General features: G+C 37.1%; 1 protein-coding gene across 4 annotated transcripts in view; it reads right to left on the minus strand.

The window, feature by feature from the left end:
* Positions 1-956: 956 nt before the first annotated feature.
* The window catches only part of LOC106058138 (calcitonin gene-related peptide type 1 receptor-like), a 194,744-nt gene continuing 169,939 nt past the window's right edge, over positions 957-25,761 (minus strand). For 3 of the 4 annotated variants that reach the window (XM_056026565.1, XM_056026550.1, XM_056026556.1), the window contains exons 6-15: positions 20,947-21,038; positions 20,148-20,274; positions 18,241-18,394; positions 12,336-12,402; positions 11,599-11,662; positions 8,268-8,353; positions 7,183-7,318; positions 5,899-5,940; positions 4,246-4,428; positions 957-1,835 (exon numbers count right to left, since the gene is read on the minus strand). In XM_056026565.1, the coding sequence (XP_055882540.1) occupies positions 1,767-1,835; positions 4,246-4,428; positions 5,899-5,940; positions 7,183-7,318; positions 8,268-8,353; positions 11,599-11,662; positions 12,336-12,402; positions 18,241-18,394; positions 20,148-20,274; positions 20,947-21,038 (1,020 nt within the window). In that variant the 3' untranslated portion in view covers positions 957-1,766. Of the gene's footprint in view, positions 1,836-3,162; positions 3,240-4,245; positions 4,429-5,898; positions 5,941-7,182; positions 7,319-8,267; positions 8,354-11,598; positions 11,663-12,335; positions 12,403-18,240; positions 18,395-20,147; positions 20,275-20,946; positions 21,039-25,761 lie in introns of all 4 variants that reach the window. The other variant, XM_056026572.1, reaches the window with a different exon arrangement.

The following is a 25,761-nucleotide window of genomic DNA, read 5'->3' on the forward strand; positions in this document are numbered from 1 at the left end:
GGACCCAAGACTGTTCCTTGAGGTACACCTGAGTTTACTGTTATCGGTGTTGATTTAGAGCCATTTATTATTACAGTTTGTTCTCTCCCTATCAGAAAGTCTTTAATCCACTGATGCAGTGGACCATTAATGCCGAAATATTTTAATTTTTTAAGCAAACTATGGTGGTGAACTTTGTCAAAAGCCTTAGAAAAATCTAGTAAGATAGCATCTATTTGTTTGAAACAAACAATGGTACATGCAAAAACAAATAAATTCTTGCATCAAATGTATGAAAGTGTCGAAACATTAGTGCTTTTGCCTAATAAAAATGTCATTTTAAAATGTGCATGAAGACGCATGTAAAACGGAACACATTTTTAGCCAGTTTACGAGATGCATTTGAAATTGTCGGCCACTGTTTGGACAGCAAGGCGGTAAGGCTTATCCGTATTTAAAAATGTATAAAAATTACTTTTGTTTAATTTTATTTTCCATATAAATTTGAGTTATCATAGCAAAAGAGAATTATGTACTGTTCAATGCAAAACTTGTGTGTTGAGTCTGAGTCAGTCTGAGATGGTAATCTGCTAGCAGACGTAGGGATGATGGCGGTAGGGTAATTGTATTAGATCCTCGTGTCGACCTGCTTTTTTTTTTTTTGACTTCCCTCCCCTTGAACAGCTTCAAACTGATTGAACGACTGTTCAAAAAAAAAATCATAAGAGACATTGTTTTCATAGCATTTCACAGGCCACATCTTAGAAAAAAAAACATTGTTTTTCAGTGCATTCCATAGGCCACATCTTGGAAGATGATATCTACACGATTAAACTGACTGGACAATTTTTTAAAATGAAATCTGACCAACCAAACACCCATTGCATACAAAATGGTATTGGAACCTTAGACATATCAAACAAACAAAACAGGCGGCACTGGAAGTCAAGCCCGATCAATGTGTCAACTGTTCGAAGCTTTCTTTTTCTCTTTCTTTTCTGTTCTCTTTCTTTTCTGTTCTCGTTCCTTATTTCCTTCTCGTTCTTCTCATTCTCTATTTTGTCTCTCCTGAGCCAGTACATTGGCTTCCTGTTCTCTTTCCCGTCTCGACTTTGTCCTGCCCACTAATCCTCTCTACACCAGGTCTTTGGTGCATTTCTTGTCTAGACATACCGCTAAGAAGAGCATTTTGTTCAAATTCAGAAGTCATCTAGATGGCCTTAAGCATATATTCACTCACAATATCGAGCAGGCGTTCTCCACTGTTCCAGAACCTGGACCACCATCATATTAAAACAGTTCACGCCATGACGACGATTAGTGTTAACATTATACTCGATATAATCATTTTTTCTCGTCACAAATTCCGAAACATGATTATTTTCTATATAATGAAATTATTATTTTTTAAAATAAATCAGCTGCTAACTTGCTAACGCATTTACAGTTGAAACTAAACTACACAGTTCTAAATAATGAGGTCCACCTGAATGGTAAGGGAGAGTACCGATTAAATACACAATGTCACTGGATTAAAAAATTGCCTCCCTTAGAGATTAGATGCATTAAAACTATTTTTATTGTTATTGTCATTTTTTCTCTCAATGAACACATGGTATTAAAGCTTCTTCGCTTCTTAGACATGTATATTTACGTTGGGAGTAGCAAAATTATTTTGTGAGACATGACAAAGGGAGATAAACCAGAGAGACAGAAATAACGGAGAAATGATTACAGAATAACATCTGTAAGCACTTGATTTCTTCTTCCGACGTTGTGTCCCCTTGTTAGGATTTGGTAGCTGTGATATGGTCTTGTTTGTGATTCGGTACCATCAGTTGAAGTTCTGTGCTGTCCTGGAGAAGAGCGAAAAAACAAATACTAGTCGATGTCAAAATACTATTGGAATAAAGAGCTTAGAAAACACTAATGAAAATGTATATCAAACAACTATGGCGTCTACAAATCATATTAGACTTCACAAATGTCTTGTCTCTCCACTGGTAATTAACATTAGTAGGAAGAGGTTACCTAAAGTATATAGCATAAGTAGGCAACTGGTTGTGTTACGTAAAAAGGATTAGTAGTCTATGTGTTGGAGTTGTCTAAAGTCTGTAGCCTATGTAAGCAATGGGTTGTATTAAGTAAATAGCAATAATGACTCATGGGTTATCTAATGTAGGCTTTTGTAGGCAATGTGTTGTCTAAAATATATTGCATTAGTAGGCGAGTGGTTGTCTAAAGTATATTGCAATAGTAGGCAAGTGGTAGTCTAAAGAATATTGCATTAGTAGGCAAGTGATTGTCTAAAAAATATAGCATTAGTATGCAATGGGTTGTGTTAAGAACAGTAAAGTAAGTAGTTGTCTAAAGTAAATAGAATAAGTAGGCAATGAGTTAATTAAGTAGACATCCTTCTTTTGCCATGTACTTTTCCTGAATAAAGGTCTATGCAAGCCCCGTGGATCTTATGATATGGCGTTGACATGAACCCGATCGTTTTTGTGATCCCGTTTGGACTTTTCTAATTTGTGATTGGGTCTTTGTAGGTGATACGTAGACTCTTTCTAGAGCTTCTTGTTTCCTTGGCTAGGATCCTCCTTTCTAATTCTGCAGTTAGTGTCCAAGAATGGCAAGCATACATGATACAAGAATGCTGCCATGATCCAGCAGCCTATCAATCTGATTTGTGTGCCGATGGTTACGCCTTTGTCTTTTTAGATAGCCTTGAAGTCACATGTGCTGCTGTGAACTGTGGAATTCTATTTAGGAATTCAGGTCTGGTTCCTTCAACTGACCCAATAGCTCCAAATTATTTAAAACTTTTGACAAATGTCAGTTTTTCGTCTCTGATGCTGGTGTCATGTTAGTTCGTTGTTAGTCATAATGTGCGTGTTTTGTTTTCTGCATTGATTCTCATAGTATATTCTGCAGAGGAGAAGCCATGATAAATGCACTATTGAAACATTTCAACAAGATTTGGCAAACGATTATCATCCCCTCCTAAACTCAGCCAAAATTATCGAATTATCAGCCTCATAGGCCACACCAGCAAAGCCCTGTTAAAAATTATACTAAATCGCATAAAACCGCAAGCAGACCAAATTATGCTAGAGGATGAAGCGGGTTCCCAACCCAGGACCGTAGCACAAACTTAAGCCCATGATACTCTCTGAAATATACCTTCAACAACAACAGAATCTCCTTCACTTCTTTGTTGATTTCAAGAACACGTCCGACGGAGTCTGGCATGGAGTACTCTGAGCAACAATGGAGAAGTACAACATAAATAAAACATGAAATAATCCAGAGACTTTTCGATCAGGTCACTAGTGCAGTGTACTTTAACAATAACATTGGAGATTGATTTAAAAAAAACAGCCTGAGACAAAGCTGCCTAATTTCACAACACTTTTCATTATCTCCGTTAAAGGGATAACGAAGGATACTATTGAAGGTTACTGGGGTTCTGCTAGCATTGGCGGGAGAAAAATTATTAACTTTTTTGGGGCTGAAAATAAAATGCTCTGGCAGGGACAAAGGAAGAGCTAGCAGACTGGGTGATGGGCACAGACCTCAGTAGTTGTATTCATTCATTATATTGGCCACAAACTCTCTCCTAGATCTTGTAGATTATCATCTATTGCATTGTAAAGCGTTTTTTTTTTCAAAACATATTAGTACTTGTGTATACAGTATGTATAGTTCATTCGTTAAAACGCTTTCAAAAGATCATAAGTAGCCTATCTGTGACCATAAGTAGCCTATCTGTGACCATAAGTAGCCTGTGACCATAAGTAGCCTATCTGTGACCATAATTAGCCTGTGACCATAAGTAGCCTGTGACCATAAGTAGCCTATCTGTGACCATAAGCAGCCTATCTGTGACCATAAGCAGCCTATCTGTGACCATAAGTAGCCTATCTGTGACCATAAGTAGCCTGTGACCATAAGTAGCCTATCTGTGACCATAAGTAGCCTGTGACCATAAGTAGCCTATCTGTGACCATAAGCAGCCTATCTGTGACCATAAGTAGCCTGTGACCATAAGCAGCCTATCTGTGACCATAAGTAGCCTATCTGTGACAATAAGTAGCCTGTGACCATAAGTAGCCTATCTGTGACATTTACGAAGACAAATACTAGAGTGAAATAGTTGACATTGATTAATCAGTTAATTTTTAATGGTGATCGTTCCATTCATCACGTGATTTAATACGCTTTGAAGTGACCAGGAAACTCTGCCCCCTCCCTTGAATTGCTCACCTTTGCGTTTCTTATCGATGCTTTGGACATTCGATTGTTGCCATTTTTAAACACGGCACCAGTCGTCGAAGTCTCCTCCAAGGTCATGGCCATAGTGGTACTGTTGGTAGTGGGTCTGCCCATAAAGGACTGATCGTAGCTGTGAGACCACTGTCCAAGACGTCGTTTTAAAACGGTTAACACCTTGCGGGAAATAAAAAGCAAAACATTTACAAAGATTATAAAGAAATCAGTTTAACTAAATGGTTTGTTTCGTAAAATTAGTTTTGCGAGCTCCTCGCAAATGTGACCAACAATTCAGCTTGAATCTAAAGCAACGTTTCTTCATTATGAAGTTAGAACTATCAGAAGACCAGTTCTAGATGATGCCGAGATGTACATCAGATATAAAAATGCAGTCCTATGTCTGATATGAACTGCGCAGTGGTTTCCGGGTCAGGTAGTTCTCCTTACATGTCATCTTGAAGGGATGTTCTGGGACCAACTTCTTGACCTGACCTCCACAAAGGCATGTTTCATTAGTTTCGTAGTCAGCGTTGTTATGTCTGCAAACATTTTTCTTCATGTCGATAATTCTATGGCTCAACAGCTCAACTCTTCAAATGAAAAAAACATCTTTTTTAAAGGTTAACAATACTAGTGATTAGGCTGAGACCAATGTTCTTTTTTTTTTCTTGAACAATGGGCTCTTTATCTCCCCATCTTGACAGAGGACTATTTAACGGACTGTCTAGTGGAATGTCTTTTTTTTTTAAATCGATGGCAAAGTATTAGGAATGAAAGAATTTTTTAAAACTTTTCTTCCTTCGTGCCGAGAGAGAAACATTTTTCTAGCTCTGCACCTGCCCGATATACAAACACTACGTTAGCTATTGGGAGACTCCTGCTGTGCGTCAATTGCGACAAGGTTAAACTCTTTCAAATCGTAGACCGATGTCGACAGGCAGAAGGTCAAACTTCACTACCAGACACCAACTGGCTGATAGTTCTAGATTCTAGTAGATCAGCGGTTCTCAACCTTTTATGCTCGGCGACCCCTTTTTACAATCCCTCACTCTGTCGCGACCCCCCCCCCCCCGCCAAAACACACAGCAATAGAAGAATAGACAAACAATTAATTTTTTCGATGGTCTTTGGCGACCCCTGGCAAATCGTCAATCGACCCCCAAGGGGGTCGCGATCCACAGGCTGAGAACCCCTGTTCTAGATGCTTTGTAAAACAAGACGAGTTCTCTCCAGTGACCAGAGAATGTACCGAAAAGATAAAAGGTAAAAAGACTGAGAGTTTCAGAAATAATGGAAAATATAAAATAACACAGACAGTCGAAGATTGCAAAGGGGAGAGAATAAGAAAAAAAATAATTTGTTACAGCGGTAGAGATATTTTAATCTATGGCCATTACATTGACAATCTATACCATACTCCGTAACTATTAACAATATTGGAAAATCTAGGAAAACAAAAAGTTGATTTAAAAGTGACTAATGTTTGTGATTTTGAAACGTCTTTTATGAAATACAAAATAATGTTTTTAAAGATTGTATCTGTTTATATACTTGCTAAATCTCTCTCTCTCTCTCTTTCTCTCACTCAATCAATACTATCTTAAGTCTGGTGTTTGTGTCATTGCTAAATAAATGAAGCGTTCTTACCTCGCCATTGAAGAAACAAAATATCAGAGCAACAGCTGCACCCTACAAGGGAGATAATCAAAGAAACACTATTATATACCGAGTTACCCCTAGACAGCTTACAATGCAGTGTACCTCTATTATTTTTTTTTTACAACAAAGGTATTGTAAGCATGTGGTAACATGCTGTAGGGTAAAATGGTTAAGTGGTTGTCAGTTTAAATACATTTTTCAAGAATAAAAGTAAATATGTCGCATTCCTATGGATTAAAACATCATTTTTTTTGTACTTTTAAATATATATAGACAACAAATGTATACTAATTCAAGAAATACATATTTCAAAGTGGATATACAGTAAGATTATATCCATTTCATGATTTATACATCAAATTATTACATTATCAATAAACTACTTTTAATAGGTCTACATACAATATTTTCCGTAAACATAATTTCTTAATGCTACTATGTGGGTAAATTTGACTAGAAAACAAAAAAAGGAGAATGTAGAAGACTCTATTGAAACGGCCCTAGAACTGGGACAACCTCTCTCAAGAACTGGCATCTCGTCTTTATCAAGAGATGGTATATTCTCTTTGAGGGTATCAAAAACTGGCACCTCCTCTTTCGAGACTTTCATAACTGTGACAACATCTTCCAGAGCATCAAGCACTGGGACTACTTTCTACAAAGCATGAAGAACTGGGATCTTCTTTTCCAGGGCGCCAAGCTCTGTGATCTACACTTCCAAGGCTTTAAAAACTAGAGAATCAAGCACTGTGATCTACACTTCCAAGGCTTTAAAAACTAGAGAATCAAGCACTGTGACCTACACTTCCAAGGCTTTAAAAACTAGAGAATCAAGCACTGTGACCAACTCTTCCAAGGCTTTAAAAACTAGAGAATCAAGCACCGTGACCAACTCTTCCAAGGCTTTAAAAACTAGAGAATCAAGCACTGTGACCAACTCTTCCAAGGCTTTAAAAAATAGAGAATCAAGCACTGTGACCAACTCTTCCAAGGCTTTAAAAAATAGAGAATCAAGCACTGTGACCAACTCTTCCAAGGCTTTAAAAACTAGAGAATCAAGCACTGCGACCTACACTTCCAATGCTCTAAAAACTAGAATAATTTCTTCCAGGAGGAAGAAACAGTTTTCTTATAAACTCATAAACGACAACATTGGGAGGGCGCAGATTAGCTGAAGAGATTTTCAGTACTTCGAATCTCAAGTAACCTTTTACCCACATCAAGGAGAAAAACGAACATTTCAATTGACCAAAGCTTCAACTCTTGACTTACCTGTAGCGACACCAGGACGCTGGAAGCCATGTTCCAAATTTTCATACTGCTTTCGTCTAGGTCTGGCGTGACCAAAGTGAGTAGGTTCTGTAGTCCCAACAGTGGTACAAGAATTAAGGTGGCTTTAACGGCCCGCCTAGAACCAGGAAAATGTAAACAGAACAAAGAACAGATTTTAAGAAGAAATTGTTGTATCATTCAGATTAAAACGTAAAGCAAATTAAACGAACAAACAAAGCTAACATCAAACTATAGGTTTTAAAATCCCAATAAAATTATTACTTTTTAAAACTCGGAGCCCCATCACGCTTCATTCAAAGGGAAGTAATAAAAACTAGTGTAGATATTTGTTGCATTGATCCTTTATTGTGGCCTTCTTGAATAAAAATAGAATATAAATAGGATTTCATGTAGGTCAGTGGTGCATAACTGGCCATTTGGGGTCATTGGAACTTCTGACTCTTGCGTAGGGACCATCAACTTAAAAAGCCTTCAGTTTAATGGAGCCAAGTCTTAGCAGTGTCCTAATACACGCTGGACAGAGGCTTCCAAGGGTTGGTTAGGTCTGGATATGGGCCGCTCCGTAGGTTGGAAATCAATGACGTAGATGCAGGTACCTTACGTGGCCGCTGTATGACGACAGGCTTGATCAGGTTTCGTGAGACAGTGTGTACAACAGAGTGTGCATGAATTTGAAATGGTTTGACTTCCTTTACGATTGTCATGATTGGTCATGCTAAGTTTAAATTTGGCATAGATTTAGTCAACAATAAATGCGTCGATTGCCACAAGTGTTAGAACTCTTTTCAACCATAGACAGAAATATGTCGACAGTCTGAAGGTTAAACTTCACTTTGTTATGTAATAAATATAAAATGTTATGTAATTATTATAGAATGATTTTTGGTAACACTCACGAAATGAATGAGAGTCACCTGATACATGCATTCAATATTAAGTAATACAACTTGGGTTTACTAATTTTTTTTTTATATTACCGGTATATGTCCCCTTGTTACAGTATTTTGTTGTTACTGTTACCGTGTTACCCTGTAAAACCAAATGGTAGAAATGAAGTGACTTACCTATTTTGATTATGCTCTGCAGTGTTGAAAGCTCTGATCTTGGACAATAAGATACGAAGAATGTTGAGCAGTAAAACAAAGTTGATCTTTGAAGAAAAACAAATCATTTAGGATAATTATACAGCCAATAGAAGAAAGATATCATAAGTCCAATAGCGATATCAGTTTATAACAATAATATTTAAACACAAATATAAAATGATCTCAAAACATGCACACTCTCGTTGTTGTTGTTTTTAGGAATACATGATATTTCCTAAATATTTTCCATTTATTTTGATGGCTTACTCAGTGTACAAATTATTCTTGTTTTGTTTTCTGAAGTCGGTTAGTTTACTTTCCCTTGTATGACTTCAGACGATGTCTTCCTGGTCGAGTGTTATGCAATACAGTCCCGAGTTTGAATCCTGCACGCTTCTATCCTCTGCCTTTCTGCAGTAGGTTTTGGCTGGGACGGCAATGCGCTTTGTTACAACAGCTGAACAATTTCTTTTGTTGGATTTACTTGTGTGTGACGTGCACGCGAATTCTTCTAATAATAACTTGAAGTGACTCAATCTTGATGTTAAGTTGATAAACAGTTTAACGCCTTAAAACGAAATACCAGACAGTAAATATAAATCCCTGAAATGAAATAAATTACTTAACAAATGAACAGATCATCAAGTCACGTGACCGCGGTATGACTTCATGAACTGCAGTCAGCTCCAATATCTCGATCTTTCTTTTATATATATTTTTGTAGAAAGTCCTTTCTAGAAAGTCTTGACCTTCTCTTTGAATAGGCTTATTCTTTTGAATAATTGTTCTCTTCTGACCATCATATTTGTTTACTCGACTATCAAGACATCTTTAAGGTAAAATACTTAATTCGTTTACTGGTCTTCCATGTGCAGTCGAGCGTGACAAAAGAGATTATCTTCATTTCCGTAGGAACAACTTAAACTTAAAAGGCCATTAAGCAGTTTCTCATTTCTTCCTTGTTGAATCTATTTGAACAAAATATTTGATTGTATATAACATATCTGTGAGTAGGACAAAAAGAAAGATTAATTTGACCTCTTTAGTTACACGAGAATTCACAAAGAAAAAATATCGTCTCTTGAGACGTCCTTTGCCACAAAATGTCAAAATTGGACTAAGGACTCAGACTAAGATATAATGTTGTACTTGCTATTATAGTGCCAGGCTAAAGTAGTTGGAGGCCCTAGGTAAAGAGAATAAGGGGGGGGGGGCAAATAAAAAAAAAAAAAAAATTAAGACCGAAAATACGAAATGAATTATAGAACCACCCTGTATCTATATCTAAATCAACGAATAAGTTAAATACATAAAGCGCCTACAGCACTAATATTTTTTATGGACGATTCATGAGTAGGCCTACCAGACTAGAAATAACGTTTCGACATTTCCCCAAAGGAAGTATACATAGTCTTCTAAGATACGTTGTCTAACAAATAGATCTAAATAGTCTTCTAACATAGCCTACGTTGTCTAACAAATAGATCTAAATAGTCTTCTAACATAGCCTACGTTGTCTAACAAATAGATCTAAATAGTCTTCTAACATAGCCTACGTTGTCTAACAAATAGATCTAAATAGTCTTCTAACATAGCCTACGTTGTCTAACAAATAGATCTAAATAGTCTTCTAACATAGCCTACGTTGTCTAACAAATAGATCTAAATAGTCTTCTAACATAGCCAACGTTGTCTAACAAATAGATCTAAATAGTCTTCTAACATACGTTGTCTAACAAATAGATCTAAATAGTCTTCTAACATAGCCTACGTTGTCTAACAAATAGATCTAAATAGTCTTCTAACATAGCCAACGTTGTCTAACAAATAGATCTAAATAGTCTTCTAACATACGTTGTCAAACAAATAGATCTAAATAGTCTTCTAACATACGTTGTCAAACAAATAGATCTAAATAGTCTTCTAACATACGTTGTCTAACAAATAGATCTAAATAGTCTTCTAACATACGTTGTCTAACAAATAGATCTAAATAGTCTTCTAACATACGTTGTCTAACAAATAGATCTAAATAGTCTTCTAACATAGCCTACGTTGTCTAACTAATAGATCTAAATAGTCTTCTAACATAGCTTACGTTGTCTAACTAATAGATCTAAATAGTCTTCTAACATACGTTGTCTAACAAATAGATCTAAATAGTCTTCTAACATACGTTGTCTTACAAATAGATCTAAATAGTCTTCTAACATAGCCAACGTTGTCTAACAAATAGATCTAAATAGTCTTCTAACATAGCCAACGTTGTCTAACAAATAGATCTAAATAGTCTTCTAACATACGTTGTCAAACAAATAGATCTAAATAGTCTTCTAACATAGCCTACGTTGTCTAACAAATATATCTAAATAGTCTTCTAACATAGCCAACGTTGTCTAACAAATAGATCTAAATAGTCTTCTAACATACGTTGTCAAACAAATAGATCTAAATAGTCTTCTAACATAGGTTGTCTAACAAATAGATCTAAATAGTCTTGTAACATAGCCTACGTTGTCTTACAAATAGATCTAAATAGTCTTCTAACATAGCCAACGTTGTCTAACAAATAGATCTAAATAGTCTTCTAACATAGCCAACGTTGTCTAACAAATAGATCTAAATAGTCTTCTAACATAGCCTACGTTGTCTAACAAATAGATCTAAATAGTCTTCTAACATACGTTGTCTAACAAATAGATCTAAATAGTCTTCTAACATAGCCTACGTTGTCTAACTAATAGATCTAAATAGTCTTCTAACATAGCCTACGTTGTCTAACAAATAGATCTAAATAGTCTTCTAACATACGTTGTCTAACAAATAGATCTAAATAGTCTTCTAACATAGCCTACGTTGTCTAACAAATAGATCTAAATAGTCTTCTAACATACGTTGTCTAACAAATAGATCTAAATAGTCTTCTAACATACGTTGTCTAACAAATAGATCTAAATAGTCTTCTAACATACGTTGTCTAACAAATAGATCTAAATAGTCTTCTAACATAGCCAACGTTGTCTAACAAATAGATCTAAATAGTCTTCTAACATAGCCAACGTTGTCTAACAAATAGATCTAAATAGTCTTCTAACATACGTTGTCTAACAAATAGATCTAAATAGTCTTCTAACATACGTTGTCTAACAAATAGATCTAAATAGTCTTCTAACATAGCCAACGTTGTCTAACAAATAGATCTAAATAGTCTTCTAACATACGTTGTCTAACAAATGGATCTAAATAGTCTTCTAACATTTGGACGTCGTAGCCGTAGCACTGCAGCGATGTAAGCGATTTAGTTACTTACCAAAAGAGATAGTACAATGGGGGCACTAAGTATCCACATTGTCCAGGAGGGTTCAAACCAGCACCTAAGAAAAGAAAAATTATTTTAAAACAAATCTTTAGAAACAAATAGTTCTAGAAGTTCAGTTGGGTTTATCTAAACACAAACAAGTTCAAATAGAAGAAGGATGTAGAAGAGATGGCTGAGGATGTTAACTAAAAAAACTAACCACGCTCCACTGGTGCAGAGCTCCGCTGGTGTTTGGGTGAACGAAACCATTCGTTATACAAGGTCTCAACACAGACCTGCAACGTCACAACCTGTGGGCAGTTTAGACCAATATTGCAACGACCTGTGAATGGTCTCGGGGTGAAGCACTGAGCTCTGACTGATTCTTGCACACTTGACTAGTGTAGGGACTGTCAGTCGGGGTTAGAATTAATGCTGAAGGGATCACTCGCTGCCACGAGACAGTTGAGGCTCGAGTACTCCCAACTCCGAAGGCCCTATACTGGTGGTATCATAAATGAGTCTTCTGGCCTACTTAACTGTCGTGGATTATACAATGCACACACGAATGGCCATTTGGTAGATTTTATCCAATAAATTGTGTAGTACACAATCTTCTACTTTTAATATCACTGTCCACTATTATTGAATATTGATACTTATACTAGGTCGTTAGTTGAACATAAATAGTGAATTATATTTTAATGAATGGTTAGCACTTACTAAATCTGAATGTCGACACTACTTACTTGACATCAGTGTCAGGGTCTAACACTCGTGCAATCGTGTAAGCAGACACAGGGAGAACAGGAAGACCTGACAGAAAGAAAGAGATTCAGTTTCAATCAAGGAAACAAATGGCTGTTAAAGATTTTTTTTTTTTAAACTAGGATCGAGGGAGATAATTAGATCTATTTATATTTGTCAATATTTGAAAATGTCCGCAACGAGAAGAGATCACCAGGATGCTGAATAGCCTCCCTTGAGTTTATTAGTTCTCTCCCCTTAACTATTTCCCCCACTATTGTCGTTCTGACGTCTTTGTATAATATATAGTATTTGATGAAGCCATCCATTCAAACCACTAATGTTAAATACTTTCATGTCTATTTTCTGTTTCACGGATTTGGATTTATTTACACACGAACAATGCAAGTTGACAATAACATTTTATAAAAAGTTCAGCTTAAAAGTTATGATAATAAAGTCAATCAGCACGAAAAGTAAGCAGTCTTTGTTGTATCAGAGCTCATCTAGACTTGATAATTTTTCTGTATATGTAAGATAATAGGGTACGCTGTTCTGCCTCATCGTGGCACCTGGGTGGAAACGGCTACTTGAGGGGGTAGCTAGGCTAAATGAATGGCGAAACATAACTCCCGTGGGGATGCCCACGGGTAGACGAGAGTCAACCTCTTGCACGGGCGGGGTTGTAAAAAAGTCCCCACGAACACGTCTCACATCCATGCGCTGTTCCTCAAAGGGACCGTTACATAAATGGCGGGTCCCGCACAGTTAGCTTGGTACAACGAAGGAAAATGGCGGAGGCTCCCGGTGCCCTCGGCCTTCGGCCATGTGCAGCCAAGCATGCGTCGGGGGCCAAAGGCATTGGAAACAGCAATGTTTTACATAGGCATTGACTCGGGTCTCTCTCAAAAAGAAATGTGTTCTCACAGGTTTTTTTTTTTTTTACTGTTTGGCGTCCAAACAGGTTTTTTTTCAAACTTAGAGCTCGAAGAGCCTTCGGCTCAGCTCTTGGACACCAACAAAGGTAGACAATGCTCTTGTCACTCACAGGCTTCTAACACAGTCCTGGATATTTTATATTATAACACCAGGTCCCTTTCCACACACTAGCGCATCTGTTAGAGTACTGAAAGGTCATACTGAATACCTTGAAGTCATTCAGGACAAATGAAAGTCAGATGAATGAGAAATGAGACGTCGAGAAAATTTTGGTGTTCGAGACATTCTGGACTAGAGTAGGATATCAAGTGAACCAGAGCGTGCACAGTGTTTTAACGTCGGCACTACATGACCAAGTCTTACATTGGCTACTTTTCAACACTGACAGACATTGACAGTAGACTGCAGTAACCATACATATTGTCCACACTGACAGCAAACCACACATTTTATCAACACTGACTGTAAGCCACTTATTTTCAATATTGACAGTATGCAAAACTTGGCTGCCTGGTCGTGCGCTTTGCGCGCTGGACTGTCGTTCGGACTTATCGATGGTCTCGGGTTCAAACCCTGCCAGCCCCCATCCCCTGTCGTCCTGCGGAAGGTTTGGACTAGGAAGTAAATTATCTTTAACTCTGAAGGAACATCCGAAACATGAAAAACATTTTACAAAACATTTCGTCAACACTGGCAGTACAGCAGACAGTTTGTCATCACTGCCATTACAACAGTCAACGCTGATAAATTGCTAGTCCTTTTGTTACCACTGACAGTTTGAGATAGTTTTTGTGACACTTGATGAAAGCTGAGATCATAACTTCCAGAGGACATTTCACACTACAAAAATCTTGACACAATAACTTTTCAACAGGTCTCAAACATTTTCCATCAGTTCTCCAACATTTTGAAACAATTCTCAAACATATTTCAACAGTTCTCAAAATGACAACACTGCAGCTCTTGTATGAGGAGATAAGAATAACATTTGTCGACTTGAACAAATTGTTCATCTCAACCTAATAAAAAAGTTTGTGTATGAGTTCAACAAAGTTCACTTCCGGTATAATGATGGAGACGACCACGTGGAAGTGAACTTTTAGCGAGATGTTGTAGAAAAGGTTAAAGTTGAGGGTTCAATGTTTGAAAGTCTTTTTTTTAATACATCATTTATCTAAACTTTTCACGTGAAGATCTTCATACGTCCCATTGAAAAATGGTATCGGAGCCAAGAAATGGGAGAAAAACAGATCCCTAGCCATGAACTCCTTTGTTAGGCCCCTGGACTAGATGCCAAAGTTATGATTGACGTGGTGATTCCATTATGGCAGCATCTCGTTCACTTATATTAGGTTTACCGATTCAATCTGACTCCGCGTGCACTCATCGGTATGTCAGTAGTGCTCAAACTATAGGAACTACTATAGGATTTCGGACATTCTCCTACAGGTCAGATCACACACATTTTAGAATACCCATTAATGTGAATTTAATTTTAATCGCACTAGTCCTTTATTTCGTTCAATATGAAACACAAACTAAATTTTAATCTGTAGAGTCCCAGCAATGATTTCAGTGAGTCCTAGCTATAAAAATGTGTGAACCGCTGAGGTGGAAATCAATAGTGTGGGAAGCAATATAAGCGCCTGAACACCGGGTCATAGAGAGTCTCCATCAGTGTCCTTATTAAACATGACAGTGAAATATGATTTATACTCGGTACTATTGTTCACATATCGGTCCATCCTTGTGGGTCTACTGCCCATGAAGAGCTTTGGTCTGTTTCACCAACTTCGTTCCAGTTAGAACTTTTTGATATTTTCTTCTCCCAAATCTGGATTAAAGCTGTTTTAAGTCCGCCTCTACAATGTACAGGATGTTTAGTAAGTGGAGGGGTTTTGTATACGCTTCTACCACCATCAAGCCTCAATAGAAACGCACTTAATGATATGAATACATCTAAAGGCGTGTCATAGTTGGCAAGAAAATAATAGGACTAGTTCTAAATATAATCTTGTTGCTCTTATTTTCATATATTCAATATGCATATTCTATTCAAATGATATATTTTTGAGATGAGGCTGAGGCGCTGTACGGTCTTGCACTGTCCTTAATCCGACCCTGCTTCTTAAACGTTGGTCTGTTTTGATGACTGGTCTTTAACAGTCTTTCTTGTAGGTATTCATGACTGCTCACTGGTCTTTAACAGTCTTTCTTGTAGGTATTCATGACTGCTCACTGGTCTTTAACAGTCTTTCTTGTAGGTATTCATGACTGCTCACTGGTCTTTAACAGTCTTTCTTGTAGGTATTCATGACTGCTCACTGGTCTTTAACAGTCTTTCTTGTAGGTATTCATGACTGCTCACTGGTCTTTAACAGTCTTTCTTGTAGGTATTCATGACTGCTCACTGGTCTTTAACAGTCTTTCTTGTAGGTATTCATGACTGCTCACTGGTCTTTAACAGTCTTTCTTGTAGGTATTCATGACTGCTCACTGGTCTTTAACAGTCTTTCTTGTAGGTATTCATGACTGCTCACTGGTCTTTAACAGTCTTTCTTGTAGGTATTCATGACTGCTCACTGGTCTTTAACAGTCTTTCTTGTAGGTATTCATGACTGCTCACTGGTCTTTAACAGTCTTTCTTGTAGGTATTCATGACTGCTCACTGGTCTTTAACAGTCTTTCTTGTAGGTATTCATGACTGCTCACTGGTCTTTAACAGTCTTTCTTGTAGGTATTCATGACTGCTCACTGGTCTTTAACAGTCTTTCTTGTAGGTATTCATGACTGCTCACTGGTCTTTAACAGTCTTTCTTGTAGGTATTCATGACTGCTCACTGGTCTTTAACAGTCTTTCTTGTAGGTATTCATGACTGCTCACTGGTCTTTTGTTGTATAAAGGAATTAGTCCTACCACTGTGCTAATCCACTGTCCGTAAGTCACCACAGAAGCCTAGTAGTCCCTGGATATTCTTTCTTTAAATTATTGTTTTTCGGTCAGTATTTCAGGGAATAAAATCATGTAATTTGTAAGTTTCAATGTTTGTCCCAATGAGACTAGTACAGCGTGTGAACATTTGCAGCTAATGTGTTGTATATCGTTTAGGTTTTTTCAAATGGTAAACATAAACAAATTATGAACATTACTGACGTTGTGGGGCATTAGAAAATATTAAACTTCAACTTGTAGACACACATATATTTTAATAGTTTTAGAGATGCTGGTAAAAAAAAAAGACTTATGTCAGTGGCATGATTAGAAGTGATTGTGAAGATAGAAGACATACAGTGTTGAACAGAAGTGATAAATCTAATTATTGATTCCCGCTCCATCTTTCCTTGCTATCTCAGCGTACTTTTGTGGTCTAGCACCAACTTTTTTTGTTAGGGTCTCGTGTCTCATCAAGTTAGTCATTTACACAAACAAGCCGCTAATGACAGACACTCGTCAATATGTCCTGATGAAAACACTTCTGTAGCCAGCTTTGATTTGGAGAGAGATGAGAGAAGATTGAAGACGTAGGCTTTCACTTGAACATGAACAAAATAATGTTCAGCCATAATAGAAACTTTTCTTTTATACTCATGTTCCTTTTATGTCATTTGTGGTACTAAATGTTAGGCCCACTAAATGTTAGGCCCCATAAATGTTAGGCCCCATAAATGTTAGGCATCTTAAAGTAAAAGGCCCACTAAATGTTAGGCCCCATAAATGTTAGGCATCTTAAAGTAAAAGGCCCACTAAATGTTAGGCCCCCTAAAAATTAGGTCCCCTAAATGTCGGCAATGGTGTTGAAAGAAGTCAGAAAATAAACGTGAAGTTTATACAACGCTTGCTTTTTGTTACTGGCTACATCCAGGATTTCGATCACTTTTTAATCCTCTATTAAAACTAGTAGCCACGTGGATTTCAGGCAGATATTTATAAAATGAAATATTTTCTCCCCCCCCCCCCCCATCCCCGAGTGATCTGCGTAACTTCTTGTGGTCGTGACTTCTTTAATAATTTCAAACGAGATGCTTGTTGCACCATGGGTAGTTTTAAAGTGTTCAATACAACTAGGTTTGACTTTCTATAACATTCAGTGTACCTGTAGCTACAAAGTAAATAAAAAATGGTTACATAATTTATAATTATAATTAATTTGTGTTTGTTTCTTCCCTTATATTCTCTTTCTATATAGTGTTCCACGTATAGTGAATAATAAGAAAACATGACACTTTAGACTTTTTCCATTTATCCACATCTACAGTCTCCAGTTCTATTGTGTAACATTAATCCTCCCGGAGACATGTATCTTTACAAAAATATGTTTACGACTTCATTCAAAATTAAAAGCAAATGATCTAACATTTAATCCTGAAGACAAGAAAGTTTTAAATGTATTTGGTATTGTTCATGAGTGTCAGTTAAAGATTTATCTTTCTTGGATGTATTCATTTGTATCAACAGATTTTGTAGTTGTCTTACGTTTATCTGTAAACATTTTGTTATGTTCAGTGTTTATTTCAAGATGTTCATTTATCAGACTTTAAGTGACAGGAAAGAAACTGCGTGGAATCTGTTTTCAAGATTTATTAACCAGCAGTTGATTTATAGTTTGGGGAAAAGCTATTAAAACATCGTTTGAAGGACTTGGTCTATAGATAATGAATTTACGGTCACTGTTATTCGAGGCTTTTATTAACAATCTCATACTTGAGTTTATGCCTTGTTCCATATGCTAGGACAAATTTTGTACAAATGCTCCTTCTTTGCTATTAGAGCATGAAATGGGTTGCCTGAGTCGGCCAGGAAAACCAATGACTTGGCAGAATTTAAGTCATTGATTAACATGCATGACTATATTGACCTAGGAACACGCACATGGCGTAATCCTTTTTTTCTAAAGTAACGTCTACATTTCATAAGATAGGATATATCGACAGATTGACAGAGACAAGAACAAGCTCTATTCAACTCACCCCATCCTATAACAGTGCACGCAATGAGAAGTTTCTTCTGTTTAGAGAAGGCCTGTACTACGATGGTATGAAGGAAGAACCCTTCACAGAACATCCACATGTAGTTACAGAAGGTGACGTACTGTGTGGCTACATGGTAGACTTTACACCATGTCTGTAGATAAACAAAGTGTGATTTAAAAACAAAATTAGAAATTTACGTCATATTTAAATTCTGATTCTGTGGCATTTAAGATTTTTCAAACCTATTAGACTTCTCAACTTGCAACTTCTCAAATGACTAATCAGGAAAAACTTGATACACATCCATGGTCTCAGGTTAAAAATTGCAGCGTTTGTCCTGCTTCTGGGGTGAGCACTATCTGCGATGCAGGGCCCCTTCTTTAGGCGTGTCATCCAACTTGGGGCTTAGCTATATCTTTTTTCTCTCAAATGTTTGTTTCCATCTTAAAGAACTTCATGTCACGCTTTCAGACATCAGTGTGTCTTAAGAAAGGAAGACATGCAACTCTCCTGCCCTCCAGGACATGAACTAAGACACGGTGACTGAATGGAGCACTTTGACCATGATCTAAGACACAAGTTGTCACACACAGACACATTGACTGAACTGTGAAACTGTTTTCCGAATTCCTCCATCTAAGGTCTGTTATATCGAGTAATTGTTTTATATTTGACATACGTTTGTACTTTGTACTTTTTATTGGTCTAGACCAGTATTATTCAAATTGGGTACGGGTACCCCAAGGGTACGGTAAGACATTACATGGGGTACCCGTTGCACCTCATTAACTATGCGGATTTTTTAAAAATACCTATTTATTATGTTCTGTAAAAAAATTAAAGTGTGGTGGGGGGGGGGGGGCGAGGGGTACTCAGCATTATAAAAATTATAAAAGGGGTACACATATATCGTTAATACCGATACAAAGAGGCCCCTACTAGTTTAGCTTAAGAAAATAGTGCAGATAATAGGATTGTTTCTCTAATGTGAATTTGTTCATTTGTACTTAGAATAGACACATGTACACCACTACAAGCACAAACAGAGACACACACACAGACACAGATACTCACACAGACACACATACACAGACACAGATACACACACACACACACTTACACATATATGCTCACACTTTCCTTTCTACCAACACAGTACATCTGACCCTGTTTGTCTAAAAGTCGCCTCATTCATTTGTCCAGCCAGAGCCAGGTCAATGTTTGACACGTTGCTGGTCAAGCAATGAATATTTCTAATCTTTGTTTGGAAAGAACGGACTACCATCCTTTTGACTTAACGCTTGTATAGGGCCAACTCCGTTCACTCTCAGACTTTTGAGTAGACAGTTGTCTTTTTATTTCGGGCAACCCACTAAGTCCTTGACTCCTCACCTCATTTCATCCAAACATCTGTACGTGGGTAAGTAGACGTCCAAGGAGAGAGGGACATGATTTGAGCGGGACAGTACAACTAGACCATCACTTGAAATTTGAGGACTAACTCAACGGTTAATCAACATTGAATGAATCATCAATGAAACTAAATCAAAAACCTAGCCTTTTCTAGAAAACTCAACTCAAACATAGCATGATCTAAAGCAGTGTTCCCCAAACTGTCTTCCGCGGAACCCTAGTTTTCCGCAAGGCCTGAATGGGTGTTCCACAAACTACTGAAACAATTAACTTGAGGGCCACCACGTGAATTAATCTCTCTTAAAAAATAAACAAAGTGCCCCATTAAATACTCAGAATGTGCGAAATGTTCCGTTTGAGAAAATGTTTGGGAACCACTCTAGAAAACCCACCCATTTTAAAATAACCTTCCTCGGTCGTTCTCTTGCTGGCTTGATATCAGTAACATTGTAATAACAGTTATTACATACAAAAAGAAACATCTGACTTACCGGGCTATTGTCCTTTATTTCTGATGCTTCCATCAATAGAACGTAGATACCAATCCACAACATCCCAGTTAATATGAATGAGACAAACAAATGTTGATGTATAATGACTCGAGCACATTTTAATTGCCTGCACAGAATCCGAGAAGAACAGAATGGACATTACATTAGTTTGTTTAATTAGTCCTCAACCCATGAGCTGGGTATATCCACATTTCATTTTAAGTCAGAAATTATTCATTTGCAAATACAATTTTTTAAAGAAGTATAGTTCAGAAAGATACACACAAAGACAAAAGCAATATCTTATTTATATTCTAGTAATTCTATATAAGTACTCCTTCTTTCCTAGTGCCATTATAACTTATAATGCAATCAGCTAGGGAAACCATTGATCAAACAGAGTTGAACTCTCCACTTATCATGCACGTCTAGATTGACACATTGAAAGGACGTAGTTATCTTCTGGTAAGAAGAACGAAACGTCTTAATTTTTAAGATAAGATAAGATATAAAATAGAGGATCTTTCTTTAAAGTAAAAAAAATGTATAAAGGAAATAAGCAATACAATATTAAACTTAAAATAGAATTACATTTTGCCATGCATAAGTAAAAACGGTTGGCCACAAAGTACCTCTGGTAGCCCTTGGTCATAGAAACAAGCCAATGCTACAAGTCAGCGACTGGTAATAACACCACTACATTCAATTATGGGTCACGTATATAAACTAATTTTATCATTGCACATTATTGTTTGTTGATGTTTGTTGTTTAGCTAGTCTAAAGTCAACGTTAGCTCACCTGAAGGCGTTGAAGATGACCAGGCTAATCAGGAGAAGAATGCACGAAACGGCGTAGCCCGCTATAGGAATATACAAGGTCGTGTGGGTGTCCTGTGGAGCAGAGTCTATTGTAAGAATCAGGTAGAAGGATAGATACAGGAGAGCATTAAAGAATTGGCAAGAAGCAGGTAAAAGAATAGATACAGGACGGCATTAAAGAATTGGCAAGAATCAGGTAAAAGAATAGATACAGGACGGCATTAAAGAATTGGCAAGAAGCAGGTAAAAGAATAGATACAGGACGGCATTAAAGAATTGGCAAGAAGCAGGTAAAAGAATAGATACAGGACGGCATTAAAGAATTGGCAAGAAGCAGGTAAAAGAATAGATACAGGACGGCATTAAAGAATTGGCTAGACTCACAATGGGGGGAACCTTTAGAACGGCATCAACAAAACAACGCTTTTAGAGAGGAAAGCAAAAGCAAACAGAGATCTCATTGTTTTCAAACTGTCCAGTACATTAAAGTAAGGAATCGTTTAGTACAAGTTTTCATTCGATCGCATAATTACGGAGAGTCTTAGCGTGTAACATTTGTATGGAGAGTCTATGCGTTCTATAAGTATGCGCTCTGGACAACTGTCTGGAGGTTAGGGCTAAGATGTAATATCTTCAATGCTGAAGGAACATCCAAAACATGTAAACAAAAAAATCATAGGAGTTAAAAAAGGAAAGGGGCTGAGAGGAAGCTAACTTCTTGCTCTAGTAGAACATTAGAACTCTTCTAAATAAGAGAAACAGACGGTCTTTTTGTTTTATGTGTTATACACTTTAGTAAACTGTATATAAACCTGACTCCAGAAAGATTATTAGGATCTAGCCAAATCCCCTACAGAACGTCAGAGAACGAGAGCTGGCATTGTTTGAGTTCAAGACTTTTGTGTTATTCATCTGAAACGTTAACTTCTATAGGCCAGGCAGGTATCTGTATAAGTAAATCTGCTTCTCTCTACGCCACTGTATACACGTGGCCTGAATGATTGATTTATATTCTTTTTTACAAGCTTAATAGTCATTAATATCAATAACGTCCAGTCAATAATTGGTCTCCTGTGAAGTAGTCTGCTGCGAGTAGCCCTCTAAGTAAAATAATGTATTTTCCCCCCATTGTATTAACATCCATTAAATGTCATTACTCGAACAATTGATTCAATTTTCCGGAAGCTGACCGCGCCTAAATACGTATATCAATTATCTGGCCGAGACTTGCAGACGGAATAATTTCATTGGCTCAAAGGGAGCAGCAGACAGAATGGCTTACAACGAGATCTCTAGCGAGGTTTACTAGATCTGTGATAATGAAGATTTTATTCTTTAAAAAAAAAACGAATGAAAAGAAGAACAAAGATCTAGTTTATATTCAGAATGATAAGCCTCAAGAATGGCTGCATCCTCACATCGTATATCATTTAAAGCTTTTATCGATGTCATCTCTGAAACCGCATTTTATAACAACAATGTGTGAGAGACATAGAGTAGTTCATTTTCATGTAGAGATAATATCCTTTGATGACTAGATAGAGGCTGAGATAAGCTAACAACTTATCTTCTTAATTACTAATGTTCCTGGAGGAAAGATGATGTTTATGGATGTTTACTGATGTTTAGAGATGTCTACGGATGTTTTGGGGATGTTTAAGGATGTTTAACCTATGTTTAGGGCCTCGACTGTGTATGCGAGGTCAGTTATCACTATCCCTTCGGCTGATATAACAACAGGGTATATTGTTATTTTAATTATCCTACATAATAATAATAATGATTAAAATGATTAATAATTTGAGAGCCTTTTATATAGGAATAAAAGGAGAAGTCTTTGAGCAGGTTTCTGCGCAGTCTTTGGATGATTTAGTTTATTTTTTTTTTATAAGTCATTAGATTTTTCAGCCGAATTAGGATTCCTAGGCTCTATTGAGATTCAAACTCGAGCTGTCAGTTGAGCAGCCATGCAGATGACACTCAATCTACAAAAAACAAGGTTACAAAAGACAGTTTGTGTGGAAACACAAACTCAAAATCGGCCCCCGAAGTAAAATGTTTTACATAATTCGGATAATCCTTCAGAGTTGAAGATAGTTTAATCCTAGTCCAAACCTCCCGCAGGACGACGGGGATGGGAGCAGGCAGGATTGAACCTTCGACCGTCGATAAATCCAAACGACAGCCCAGCTCGCAAACCGCACGACCAGTGGTTCACCCAGGTAGGCTTCAATATTTTCAGAAAGAACATCCGAATGAAATTATGTCAAAGACAAATGAGAGATAAGTATGGAGAAGGAAGATTAACAGATCTTGTGTAGTACCCTAACGGTCCCGCAGATCAAAGGATAGGTGAAAGTGAATGTAAAGTTAGATGTGAACCTGGCCTAACTAGTTTCCTTTTCAGACCTTGTGGTCTATAGGGCAGACGATGTAAAGTTCATCTGTTTTTGTGGCCTACGGTTAACGAGGGTGTCATGTAGCCAGCACGACCAACCGCCTTTACTTTTCCCCAACTAACGTCAGGTACCCATTAGAGCTGGTAGACTCAGAAGTTGAAAATCCCAGTCTTCGCCAGGATTCGAACCCGGGACCCTCGGTTCGGAATAAATAATGTAATTGTTTCGAAAAGGCTTAATCTCATAATCGAGTGCTCAGAAGAAATCATCTGCTATATAAAGAATATGTTCACGAAAATAAAGTTTATAAGATTACTATTCGTTTTAAATTAGGTCTAACATATAATGCATACTAATTAGCTTTTTCTCTTTAAAAAACTGCTTGCATAACTGATTTTAAAAATTAGAATTTTCGCTTTCAGGAAAGAAAAGTAGCCGTTGCATCAGAACTTTGAATGGTCTAAAATATTGTGAAGTCGGATTTTCAATATCTTTTCTAATTTACGAGATCTAAACGGGAAAGACGGACAGACATTTCATACAACATAATAGCGTCTTTTCCACTTTCGGGGACCGCTAAAAATGACATAGTGCAAATTCTTATTATGACTGTTTACAAATGAAAATATTTGATAGTCTTGTACAATTGTACTTTTTATGTTTTACTACTGAGTGGTTGCAATTCTCTATAGTAAAACATAAGAATACTATCTAAAATATTGTTGAATCCTGATTTCGAGGCGGTGTTGCGAAATATAAAATAATGACTAAATTAATTGGTTCTCTTATATTTTATTGTTGGACAGCACATTTCATGCTCTAAATAATTGAAAAGCATTAATGTATTATTAAAATACAAACAAAATGTAAATACTAGTCTCCCTTTATTTTGTCAAGGTTTAATATGATTTCAAGCAGATTTTTTTGGGGCCCTTTATTAAACAAAGATTGTTTTTTTTTTAAACGAATTTCTCTGAATTAAATTGAAAAGAACTCCCAAGAGACACACAGATTCAGTTCAAAGTTTTGAAAGGGTTTAAATAAAATGTTCAGCAGTCTGGTTGAACTTAATAGACGTTTAACTGAAGCTAGGTAATTCAACATTTTACAAATTTTGACTTTATACTAAATGCTAGTCTGATACTAGAATACATCATGTTAAAACAGAACACACACACACACACACACACACACATATATATATAATACACACAAATAAAGCATTTGAAACTAATACTGACGTCAAACAGAGTTACTGAATCCTTCTGGAAAAAAAAATTATTTCTTTTGATTCGTACCGAGAAATGAAAAAACTGACGAGAGCTATGAAAAGTAGAGGTAGCTAATTATTTCTCAGTAAACCACAGTAAACGTTGGTTAAAAAATGTTATATTGAAATATAGAAAAGACACAAAAAAAAGTATACTAAAACCCCTTCTTTTGATGTCCCAAGCTCCATTACATTTTGATAAGTCTCTGTCCATCCTTCTGTCTCGTATCGTCTTTGTTTAAACGTATACACTCAACACTTTAGACACATCTACCCAAACCAAACGTATACACTCAACACTTTAGACACATCTACCCAAACCAAACGTATACACTCAACACTTTAGACACATCTACCCAAACCAAACGTATACACTCAACACTTTAGACACATCTACCCAAACCAAACGTATACACTCAACACTTTAGACACATCTACCCAAACCAAACGTATACACTCAACACTTTAGACACATCTACCCAAACCAAACGTATACACTCAACCACTGGCGGATCCAGGGGGGGGGGCGGTAGGGGCGATCGCCCCCCCCACTCGGCCGACCCCCCCCCCTTCGGGGGGGGCGGACGAATTTTAGTATAGAATTCACACAATTTGTATACGAATTTATTACTTATGTTAATAATATATACTAATTATTTATATTTTAACCTTTTTTTAGATTATTTCGCCCCCCCCCTCTAGTATGTTGGCCGATTTGGTGGGGTCGGGAGGGGGCGATGGTATCAATCCCGCCCCCCCCCACCCATACACTTTCGAGTGGGGGGGGCGGTCCAATTTATTTGTAGAAATCACAGCTTGCTAACAGAAACAATTAAATATATATATATAGGCCTATATGATTAAAACTTGTTATTAATATTTTAACCGATCTTTATATTATGTCGCTCCCTGTTTGCCGATTGGGGGAGGGGGGGGGGGGCGAATACCTCTACTGCCTAAACCCTTTGAGTGGGGGGGGCGGTCCTACTTTTATGGAGAAATCATAGTTTGTGAACAAAATTAATTCAATTAATATATAAATTTTATATTATGTCAATCCCCTTCTGGTATCTTGGCCGATTCGGTGGAGTTGGGGGGAGAGTGATTGCATGTACTGCCCTCCCAC

This window comes from Biomphalaria glabrata, chromosome 1, assembly GCF_947242115.1.
Source record: "Biomphalaria glabrata chromosome 1, xgBioGlab47.1, whole genome shotgun sequence".
NCBI classification, from domain to species: Eukaryota; Metazoa; Mollusca; class Gastropoda; family Planorbidae; genus Biomphalaria; species Biomphalaria glabrata.